This window comes from Sitophilus oryzae, unplaced genomic scaffold (genome assembly GCF_002938485.1).
Source record: "Sitophilus oryzae breed Bouriz unplaced genomic scaffold, Soryzae_2.0 scaffold_882_pilon_pilon, whole genome shotgun sequence".
Lineage (NCBI taxonomy): Eukaryota > Metazoa > Arthropoda > Insecta > Coleoptera > Curculionidae > Sitophilus > Sitophilus oryzae.
In genome coordinates this window covers 889,324-902,147 of record NW_022147508.1, presented here as the reverse complement: position 1 = coordinate 902,147, position 12,824 = coordinate 889,324, and the positions used below count along the sequence as shown (strand labels likewise).

At 31.6% G+C, this 12,824-nt stretch overlaps 1 protein-coding gene across 1 annotated transcript in view; it reads left to right on the top strand.

Annotated features, from left to right (window-relative positions):
* The first annotated feature begins 207 nt into the window (after positions 1-207).
* LOC115890554 (venom carboxylesterase-6-like) overlaps positions 208-12,824 on the top strand; it is a 43,691-nt gene continuing 31,074 nt past the window's right edge. Inside the window, exon 1 of the mRNA XM_030910820.1 lies at positions 208-523. Within this exon, the coding sequence (XP_030766680.1) occupies positions 305-523 (219 nt within the window). The 5' untranslated portion in view covers positions 208-304. The remainder of the gene's footprint in view (positions 524-12,824) is intronic.

Below are 12,824 nucleotides of genomic sequence, written 5' to 3'. Positions count from 1 at the left end.
CTCTATGTTACTAACACGACAAGTTAAGTAAAAGCTAATAATAAAAAGAATTCTTAAATAAATACCAATTATAAACAAACTTATTATACAAAATCTTTTATATCAGGTACTTAAAACTAGTTTTAAATATTAACCTTTTTATCAAAAGTATTAATAATATCAGCATATAATAATATTAGTGCAAAAACTCTCTAATCCCCCCTAATATTGGCAGTACCCGCTAAGCTAATATAAACTAGTAAGAAACGATTTTGTATACAGTAAAACTAAAATTTATCGTTAAGTCATAGGTACGCTCTAAATAATGAATTGGCTTTATAAGATCTTAGCCGTATTTTGTTTTACATTATTATTAAGATGTAGTTTAAGTGATAATTGTGAAAATGATTGTGCGCATCCGACAGTGAAATGCGAAGACGGATCATTAAGAGGAAAAGTTTTCAAAACAAAAGGAGGTCGAGAAATTTTTGGATTTTTAGGTATTCCTTTTGCTAAACCACCATTGGGCGAATTGCGATTTAAGGTAAATTTTTACTTTCATCTATAGTTTTGCCGGATGTATTTTAAAAAAATTGTTTAATATTATATTTTAAAATACAACGAAAGCTGCAAAAATACACTCACCGACACACATAAAATTTAATATATTTTATTCTAGTGGACCGATTTTGATAAAATTTTAAGCAATATGTAACTAAATCATTTGACTTTTCAATATCTCTGTCTAGATTAAACATGGAAATTTCCATCCGTCAATTATACGAGGATAAAAATTATATTTTGGTGAAAATTTTAAATACCCTGTGGAATATGTAGAAAGAAATTTTCTCATCTAGGTGTATCATTTCTCGATAGTTGGTTTTTTGATTTACGTTCCTTCAATTCATTACAAATTTAAAAGGCTGGCAAATCGATTCTCGATTCGAAGTCCTCATTCAAAGGTTCCTGGACGTCTAATACCGAGTCCAGTTCAAGCAGACAAAACAACGACAAGACAGAAACATTCATGTTTTACGACAAAATTGCCACAAATCCAATACATTTTTGCGACATTTTTGTTTTGTTTCAAAATTCGGAGACTTTTCAATGTCGCGACTCGAGTCGGTAAAGATCAAAGCGTGTATGTTTTGTTCGTATATTTTATGACAAGTTGTTCGCGCAGTGTGCATGGCGTGTGCTGCCTGCTGCCAACAGTAGGAGACCAGTGAAATCACACATGGTTAATAAAACTCATTCGCAACAACTAAACTTTTGACTTTGTTGTACTTTTGTCCTTGATGTGGACAATTTGTCTCAAGTTTGTCTTTTTAAAATTCCCTATTTTTTGTCGCAAGTTTGTCTTGTTTTTGTCTCAAAATCGTGTTTACTTTTTGTCGCCTTGGTCTGGACCCGGCATAACATACGAACTTGTCTCGAGGTAAGGCGACTTCACTCTACTTGCACACCTCAATGTGTTAGCGATATAATTTTGATCTCTTTCGTCTTCAGTTAGCAATTAGCAATTATTAATCAATTAGCGGATACGATTTCTGGTTAGGTTGCAGAAAGAATTGTTGGACTTAGAACCATTTCTGCTAGAATAACTACCCAACAGTCAACAGACAATATAATAATATGATTTTTCAATATCAGTGACCTTACATAAAAAATAAACACTAATTTATAGGTCTGTTGACTGGGACCAAAACCAAAGGTACGAAGCAAAAGCAAAGGCACGATTTTAAGGTAAAAATTACGAAAAAATGTTAATGACTTCTTCCAAATAAAATAAAGCTATTGAGATGAACCGAAAAATAAACGATCGAGAAAATATGCATCTAGATCATAAAGAGTTTAAAATTCCTAGCTTTTTTAACATGTTCCACAGGGTATTCTAAACTTTCACCAAAATAACAATCTTTTTTGTGTTAAAATATACAGGGTGGCGCACCTCATTCGCCTCGGTTGATTATTCCAAAACGGAAAGATGTAGAAACGAAATATTTTATGGGTATATATGGAGAGATAATGTGCACAATTTAAAATTATTTTGAAATGTACAGGGTGTTTCAGAACTAAGATCCATACCAAAGTTATATTTTTTCTTATGGAACACCCGGTATTTTATTTCATTTTTGGATTCTTGGGCCCAAAAAAAGGTATGTATTATATGGTTAAATATGTTTAAACTCTTTGGTTTTTGAGATATTGAAAGATATTTAAATTTGCAGGCTACAATAGAATAGATTATTAACACTTTGTACATTGCTTTTCTCTCTCAGAATTAGTTCATGTGCTGAGTTTAAAGGTAGAGAAATAAACTTTACAGAAAAATGTTATTCCTTCCTTAAATGTATACAGGGGTATCAAAAATTGGTGGTCTATTTTAAATATTTTTTACATAAAAACTTCGTTATTTCAAATGCAACACTATGTATTTTTTTAAATAAGTCGAAGCAGATTTAAATGCTCTTTCAAGCTATATTAGGGTTTCCTATGCCTATCTAGCTCAGATTTTTAATAAAAAGCGATTTTTCAATAAAATTGTAATCAAGATGGCTAGTGTGGTCATGGCAAGTTTCTAATTTATTAAATATGTGTTTATTATTCTATCAAGAAAAACGAAAAAGTAGTCTGAATTATTTTACGATGACTTGTAGACATGGATTTTCTATAAAAGAGCCAATTATGGCAGATTCATTTTCTTCACTTCCAACGACAGGTTTCTGCCTAATAGGTTTTTTATAAACCACACTACCAGGCGAAATAGGACAAGAAGTTTTTCAAAGAAACTCTTATCAGGAAGATTCCTATTTGGATATCTTTGAGCATATACCCTTGATGCCAAGAAGTAATTTTCCTCACAAAATAATATCACTAGTAACATATTATCTATTCGTTCCGCCAGCAGATACTGCTTTATTTTTCTTGATAAAATAATGAATACTTACTTATTAAACTATTGTAGGTAAATTTAAGTAAACTGTTATAAATTATAAATAATAATAATGTCCATAAACTAATGTCGACTTTGAAAATAGTTACTAGCTGTCACTAGAAAATTGCCATGACGACACCAGCCATCTTGATTACAATTTTATTTAAAAATCGCTTTTTATTCAAAATCTGAGCTAGATAGGTATAGGAAACCCTAATATATTGTTTGAAAGAGCATTTGAATCGGCTTCGATTTATTTAAAAAAAATGCAGGGTGTTACATTTGAAATAACAAAGTTTATATATAAAATATATCCTTAAAATAGATCAGCAGCTTTTGATAGCCCTGTATAAATTTAAGGAACCAATACCATTTTTGAGTAAAGTTTATTTCTCTACCTTTAAACTCAGCATAAGAATTAATTCTGGAAAGTAATGTACAGGGTGTTAATAGTATATTCTATTGTAGCATGCAAATTTAAATATCTTTAAATATCTCAAAAACTAAAGATTTTAAACATGTTAAACTTTATAATAAATGCCTTTTTTTGGGCCCAAGAATCCAAAAATGAAATAAAATACCGGGTGTTCCATAAGAAAAAATATAACTTTGGTGTGGATCTTAGTTCTGAAACACCCTGTATATTTCAAAATAATTTTAAATTGTGCACATTGTCTCCCCACATATACTCCTAAAATATTTTGTTTCTACATCTTTCCGTTTTCGTATAATCAACCGAGGCGAATGAGGTGCGCCACCCTGTATATGTATTTGTATAATTGACAGGTGAGAACATTTAGAAAGAGATACTAAAAAGTCAAATTATTTTATTTACAAATTGCTAAAAGCTTATCAAAATCGGTCCACTAGAACACAATATCAAAAACCTTAAATTAATAACATAAATTACTAACTTTGAAGGTGTGCTTGTGGGTGTCCCATTTTGGTTGAAATCTTACGGTATCTCCGTTATTCGTGAAGATAGAAGGGTCCAGTTTGCACATACCTGTGCCACTTTTTTGTCAAACGGAAGAGCCGTAAACAAAATTTTCATAGCCCTCTTCGTTTCTGAGCTACAGGGTCTTTTTGAAAATTTTGCAATTTGGGACACCCCCCGTACCTCTGTTATTGTTAAAGGTGTCGAGAAGGTGAAGACTGTTTATTGTAGAACTTTTTACGTAGAATACAGTGGCGTAGTCTATTATTCTACGAAAAGAATATTTTTAAAGATATGAACTAAAGTTATGTTTTCTTAAATGGCACACTTTGTATATTTATAAATTATATGATCTGGCTTGTCATAAGCTTCTCAAAAATATATATCACTCTATATTTATTTTTACTATTTACTGCAATATTTAAATAAATGTATTAAAGGATCATATTTATTAGTAGTCCATGATTGATAATAAAAGAAACTAAGGAATTATTAAAAGTAGGTATACTGCTATCTGTATCTTGCTTTATTTTGAAAGCCACTAATAAATTCTTTATACAGGGTGAGTTTCAAATAAGTGCAAATATTTTCAGGGCTGGTAGATCTCGATAAAAGAAACATATTTTCTCTTTACCATTTTTCAGATAAGTCCAAAATAACCGAGTTATTTAAGTTTGAAAATTTTTAAAAAAATTGATTTTTTTTGGAAAAATTTTGAGAGCCACCGGCTTTTTGCTGTATTTGCATCCCTTTTAGTGCCGTAACCATAGAGTAAAGCCGTAACAATGTTAATATCTGAGATTAAGGAATTATTCCGTGGCAAAATTTGCGGTGAACAGGCCGTTCTAAAAAGTTTTCGAAAAATATACAGAGAAATTTAAAAGAAAATGCACGATTTTCAACATCTTCTTTTAGCGAAAAAAACTCATTGGCGTGTTCCTGGGGTCGAAATATACCACCCCTGAAAATATTTGCATTTATTTAAGACTCACCCTGTATATTATGGAAACTTAACTCTCTACCGTTATTTGTAAATCTTGGAAGCTATCGTATCGGAACTTTTAAATATTCCTTTAGCTAATTTACGTGAAATATACTTTAAGCAAGATGGGGGTCCCCTGTGTATTTCAAAAGTGGCTCAACCCTATAACTTTTTTATTTCTTCAGCTAAAAAAACGAGATTTGGCTATATCTATCATATTTTTATCATATCATATGTTTATGCTTTTGACATTCACGCTTAAAAAAATCGTATTTTAAATTTTAATCTAGAGTGCCATGGCTGTATTAAAAACATTAATTTTTAATCAAGCAGCCGTGGAAAATATATTTGATCGTCCATTGTTTTTCATGTCTTGTCCTGGCCGGTTAAAAGATGCCCAAATAGTATTTTTAATCATATCTCAATTTTTTCAAACGGAACGACGCGACGATGGCTCATTAGTATATTTGGAAAAGGCATTTTTTTACGAATAATTTGGTACCACACACTTAGTATTTGGAATCAAATTGTCGTTACGAATCGCATGTTGATATGAGGTGTTTTTACTACCTTTTTTTCTTCTTAAATATGCTGCCTGTAATAGGGCATATGATTTTTTTTCTCCCCCTCTAATAGATATATCATATTATTATATCTCTCATAATAGCTACAATAGATATACAGCAATAGATATTATCTATCTAATACCCATTCCAAAACACCATCATTGATATACAGGGTGTCAAACAAATAGTGTATCAATCTTTGGTGGGTGATTTTGCAGATAAAAATAAAACAAACAGTTCTTATGAACATATGCCGTAAAATGCTACCTGAAGAAGTTACAGCCCTGGAAAGGGAAAATATACCAACCCAACCCAAACCACGATCTTACAATAAAAAGACGAAATCTATCTAACCATGTTAGCAGCATGGTCAGATATAAAAAAATATTGTTATGATAGCATGAAGTAATACGTCCAGGGTAAAAATAAAGTACATATTTTGGTACATCCTCAAAATTTCTGCAATATTTTGAAATGATACTGTTGTTAGGTTTATTCACCTTACAATCAATGCTTGTAAAGGTTCTTGTATTTAAAGATATTAAAAAGTTAATATTATATATTTCATATTAATCAGTATTTTTAAGGCACATTAGATATGCATGTCACGTCCCGACGGACATTGCTAGCTGATGTATCTTACTTTCACTTCTATATGTTTTTATCGATTCTAATGATTTTCTTAAAAGATGTTTAACATATTGTATGCGGATGACCATAACGTTATATAATTTGGTGGTTTTGAAATACTCAGAGACCTTTAAACATTTGTTTGAGAATTATTACAGTCGAAGTTGTATTAGGTATAAACATGTATATGTGAATAAATAGTCTCATCAGCACACAGAATAAAATTAATTCAGGATGGCCCAATGTTCCGAAAAAGCAATGGAATGATGAACATGTTGTGTTCTCTTTGCATCTTCATGGAGGCAACCGCATCGCAACTTCGAAAATAATGCTTGTCTGAAAAACAAACATTTAAATTAAAATCATCTATGGAAAATATATTTTAGAAGGGAGTATTCCATAAATTGATTAATTAACACACTAAAGACTCAACGTTATACATAAGACGTTTTTATAAAAGAATATAATATTAACTACGAGTGTATAAAATAATGTCGAGATAAATTGATAAATTATAACAATTATGGTTTTATAAATACTAATCAAGAAACATTTACTAATTAATAAATATAGAATTCAAACAACGCTTATGACAACGCATAAATAACAAAATTATTTTTTTAATTAAGTTATTAAATTGCTTTAATTAACTTGTAAGATGAGAACCAGAATGCTATGAAAGATGGGTAACAATTGGCCGATAAAACTAATTGATTCTAATAAATATACCGATAAATACATCTTATTTCAAACGTGTTGGAGATAAAGTAATAACAACTAAAAAAAATCCGTTCATAAGTAGGGTTTCAAGAGCTGAAATAACATCATAGTTTTTATATCTAAAAATGGCTGTACCGAATGGGTAAAGTCATCATAATCAGGAGATTTTATTTTACTCTTAATATAGCGTACATAATTTTCCATGGGCGAAAATTGAAATTATTGTTGTTAGTTGATGTTGCAAACCGAATTAGGGATACCTCCTAATCGACATTATATTCAGATCTTAGAATAGAATGCCAACTACCTATTTGAACAAGCACATAATTCTGGAAGTTGTAAGTTCGTTGCCTAGCATTCCTAGCAACGTGATTTTAATCAATATATTGCAATAAAATTCAAAAATAAGGCAATGCCAAACAATAGTATATTGTTTTATTAGGAGTAAAAATGACACTTTTTGCGGCGGAGCTGTACGTAGATATACAGGCGAAGCACAAAAAGTAATTTTTACTCCGAATAGAACATGCTATGTTTTTTTCAAACGCCACAAATACGTATTAAACAATTTCAAACGTTCCAAATAATAAAAAAAGTTATACCTTGTATCTAATTATACAGGGCGAGTCTTAAATAAGTACAAATATTTTCAGGACTGGTATATCTCGATAAAAGAAACATATTTTCTCTTTACCATTTTTCAAATAAGTCCAAAATAACCGAGTTATTTAAGTTTGAAAATTTAAAAAAATTATATAATGATTTTTCTGCCAAAATTTTGAGAGCCACCGTTTTTTTCTGTATTTGCATCCCTTTTAGTGCCGTAACCATAGAGTAAAAGCTGTAACTATGGTAATATCAGAGATTAAGAAATTTTACCGTGGGAAAATTTGCGGTGAACGGGCAGTTCTAAAAAGTTTTCGAAAAATATATAGAGAAATTTAAAAGAAAATGCACGATTTTCAACATTTTTATTTATGCGAAAAAAAACTTATAGACGTGTTCATGGGGTCGAAATATACCACTCCTGAAAATATTTGCACTTATTTAAGACTCACCCTGTATATCGGGAAAACATAGTTACGGTCGTGGAATTTGACACTTTATGTCAGTTTAATAATATATTTTCACGCTTTTATGCTTAGACGTAAAAGTGCTTTACTTTTATGCCTAGAAGAGAAAATGACTTTTTTATGCTGTCAATCACATCGCAAAAATTAATACTTTTGTGACGTTTGAAAAAAAAAGTAATTTATTGTCCAACCCTCTTTCGCTTGAAAAGCAGATGGAAGAGATTGGTGATATCATTCATAGATAAAAGAAACAAGTTTAGATTGGAAAGTTCCCATAAGGACAATGTAAATACTATTTGGCACTATTCTTACAATAAAATGTATTATTATTTTCTTTTAACTTTTTATTACAGTTGAGGGTTGGAACCTTTGGTGTTACACAGCAAAATAAAACACTAAATCACCACAATACACCAAAACACTTTTACTTTTACACTGGACGCGCGTTTCGCTAACCATGTTCCCAAGTAGCATTTGGACGTTATCTAACGTCGGGTATACGTCGCGTTCAATAAACCCGATGTCGGGTACCAACGTCGGTTTGACCGCCTGACGACCCTTATTTACTTATACCTAAATGGGGAATACAGATTCGGGTCGCCTCGACGTCGGTATCTGACCTAATAGGGAATGTAATCCTACCAATTACCAACGTCATATTACGTTGGATTTCACTTAAAATTCGTCGCTAAGCACTTACGTTACGTTTGGTTTCATATTCGCTACCAAGAATACATAAAAACCTAACCAAACTACCTAATTACAAATGGATTCATAATCACTCCTCGAATATAACTATAAGTGCCTATCATATTATAATAATTCTGAATCATTAATCCAGACATCAGTTTTGTCAGCGGATTTCTGTGTCCGACTTAATATGAACTACCAATATACCAATTCCGACCGGGTCTCCAACATTAGTCGTCTCACACGACCGAAGTCAAATCAAACCGGACGACCGGCAATCGTATTATGACGTATATAATTCCAACGTACGCCACGTAACCTCACTTTGCGTATCAGTGATTTGTGCAACTATATTTTAGTTTTTGTTTTCTCCTTAAAAAAATGGGCAGCCACTTTTTTAAGCCTAACCTCACATGTGGGAGGAGGATGGGGTCTGCTGGTTTCCTAAGCTAAAAAATGAAATTAAGATGCACCAGTGTAATGCAGCATCTCTTCCTCCGGATAAAAAGCATTTATGGGTTTTTACTATTATTATTTTGCAAAAGCTAGAGGTAAAATGTAGATGAATGTCTGTAAGGTGTCTGTAAAATGTAAGATGTCTGTAAAATGTAGATGAATGTCTAAATGCCTTTTTAGTGTTTTTTAGGCATAATAAAAAAATTAAGTATGTTTACAAAAACTTTTTATTAGGTTATATTCATTATGTTCATTAGGTCGCAAATGCTACTTAATGGGTTGTATTTACGGACGTAAATAGAGATACGTAAATTAGGTTATAAATATGAACATAAAATACAACAAAATATAATTGGACGTTATTTTAGGGATTATCAGTGAGACGTATCCTATTCGGACAACGGGTAGACGTCGGGCTAGTTCAAGTATATGTACGTCGTGCAAGCAAACGTGGGAACGACGCCGTTGGGAAATTAATAAAAATGGTACGATGTTATTTTGTACGTCGACAGATCGTTGGATTTACCGACTCGGATCCAACGACGTCGCTTCTAATACGAAAGCGACGTCACCGGTCGTATCACTAGCACCCGACCTAAATTTGCACAAAGTCTGACATCGCTTCAGGTCAGATTTAGTTCGAAGTCAGATAGATGCTACTTGGGTTAGCATCATCAGTAGATGATTATAAGCTTCAACTTTTCTTAGTTTATAATCATCTGCTGATAATGCTAATATGGTTAGCGAAACGCGCGTCCAGTGTAAAAGTAAAAGTGTTTTGGTGTATTGTGGTGATTTAGTGTTTTATTTTGCTTTTAACTTTTTAAATAAAATACAGTGTGCATATATAAAATTTTATTTTGTTAGAGGATGTGTGAAACACTGTAGCGTTTTTTAAACAACTACCACTGCGAACGGCAGCTTTTCATCGGAGAGCAGTCGTGGATAAGGTATTTCACTGGAAAGAAAACTAATTAAGAACAATAAACAAAAAAATAGATATTGGGCGCCAGGCATGTACAGAGAAAGAAAACACAGTTGTATAATACTTAAAACTAATGACTATATTTATTCGTGATGAATTCTGATGGTAAATAGCATTGTACAATTAATATAATTATTATAGTGGTTACTTGTTGAGTAAAACTATATATGTAAATAATATTAAATACGTTCTATGAAAAGACTATGAAAAAATACAATGCGTGTAACGTTATAGAAAATATAAGAAAAGTAGCATTACTTTATTTAAATTGTTAAATTTTATGCGGTGTTGAATCTGATATGTTGCAACCTGTAGATTCTAGAATCTATGTCTCATTATTCATCTGTTAATATAGCGCAATAATAATATCTATAGAAAGTAATACTATTACAAGGCGTAATATAATGAAACCTAAAATCTAAATCACATTGTAACTACTGCATCGACATAAATGTTCTTAATAATCTAACCACTAAATATAGTCTGTACGATATTATTTAAAAATGTACGTTACTGTTTAAGACTGAAAACATTTTAGATGTTAAATGCAAAACTAGAACTTAAATATACACTTAGCTGTTCTTTTATGTAAACCTGCTTCAAACAGTAGCAGCGCGAGGAGGTCTAGCATCTCTGTACTGTCTGTCGGCGATCCAGGCTTAGAAATGGGGGTGAAGCAGCACGGGGCTCAAGCCACATCCACGCTGGGGCACTCTATGTGTAAGACAAATCAATCCTACTGGGGACACTTGTCCATGGGACATCCGTCCATAAGATAGTGGCACAAGAGAACACTACTAGGACCTTGAAAAATAGTCCATACCTTGGACACTTGTCCGTAAGACAATGTCCGTCCGTAAGACCCTCGAAATACTTCCGAGGGCTCAATAAATAATAAACAATCTGTCCTTTCTTCCAAATGACATTCTGGAGGACAAAAGCAAAGGGACGCCAACGTGCCAGCCAAATACAAATACAAGTTGGGACATCCGTGACTCTACCCTGTTGCTTTGAAATAGCAGCTGATTCAGATTATACAGCAAGATTTAAATAATCACCATTTCTAAAAGCTGGGATAAAACAGAGCGTCAAAACAAAGTGAGGTTAAGCACGGAGAGTTGACAGAAGCGATGTTGACAGCGCGCGCCTTCACAGAATAGTAACTGGGTTGTGTCGAACGATCACAGGGTTGGCGACCAGAGAACGTAAAAATTACATTGGAAACCGACGCGATGTTATGCTACGATCCACGATGGTTTTTGCAGTTCACAGTTCATACAGCTTTTTAAGTTTTTGATATCACTTTTTCACAATTATCACGGGTTTGAGTAAATAAAATTCAAATTAAGCTCACAAGATAGCAATAACTTGTTTCCATACTAAAAATTTCAGTTAATGCCTGAATATATTTTTAATATATTTTTTAAATTTACATTTTAATTGTAAAGTAATAATATTACATTTAAATGGAATATATTACATGAGAATTAGGTATCTCAATTATTACAGGTTTGTCCTCTAACATTTTTTAAATAAAACGAATTATAAAATTTCAATATATGTATATTTTGTCCTAAATATGAAAAATGTAAAATATAAAATGGACAAACGCTATTTTAGACCCCATTTTGATTCCTGTACAATTAAAATCAAAGCATCATCATTTTATGAAAAGTTTATTTTTCAGCCCGATTCCACCAAATGTGACAAAAAAACTCCGAAAATGAGACGGCGCTGAAAAGAGGCTTTAATAGCCTTTCAAATGATGTGCTACTCGACCAAAAATAGTCGCATCTTATTTTCCCTTCGAAAATAAAGTTGATGTGTTTCACTGTTTTCTCCTTTTCACAACAAAAATGCCTTTAAATTGCCTTGTTTCGGTTGAACTGGGACACCCTGTACTATATGTCATAATATTTTAATATTAAATATTTATGGAATATAATTTAAATTAATACGATGCAACTTTATACTAAGAATACTAAGAAAACATTTATACATTCACAAAATACAACAAAACCTAATAATGTAGTTTAAAAACAATGAAAACTGAATTGAAATTAAAATAGTTAAGCGCGACCCCTTTTGTCATAATTAGATGATAAATTTTCGAAATTTTTACACCATTTGATAACCGGTGGCGGGTGGCGACTCTAGTGTTTGTTCTGTTAAGTTATCACTGATTCTTCGGTTTTTAGCTGTTTTTGGCTATCGGTCCAAGCTCTCATCACATGTCCATGCCAGACGAGTTATCTTGTTTCTATGCTGTCTGGGTTTGTGAAACTCCTTCCTGTCTTTCATATTTTTTAATTTCATATTATGTTTTGTTTTTAATATTTGACACGTTTTTCTAAAGAAATCCATTATTTCTTCATTATCAAGATCAACTATAATTATTAAATAAACCTAAATAAGTGTCATAGCGGAAGGAAACTAAAACACACATTGTTTATTGTCCAATGTAGTTAATATAGAATAGGTCAAGTATATTCGCAAAGTATTTATTAATATGTTCTTATATTTGCATATCGTGTGTTCGCACAGAACGGTTTAAATAACCCTGCTGATATTAAATACAAGATATCCCTAATTGAAACAAAAAATTAATTATTTATTTCAATGTATAATTCATATTAATAAAAATATTCTAACGATATTGAAAATCATTGCCATTTTTATCCATTAATTGCATTAACACCATTTTATGCATAACTGTAGTATTACACTTAAAATTAATTGCGTTTTAGTTCCCTTACTTTACTTTCAACCAACTGGTTTTTATGTTGAACTATCTAAATGACTTAATAATAATAATTTTTTAATTAAATTAAAATTGTTGAACAAGTTTGCCGTTATAAAGAATAATTC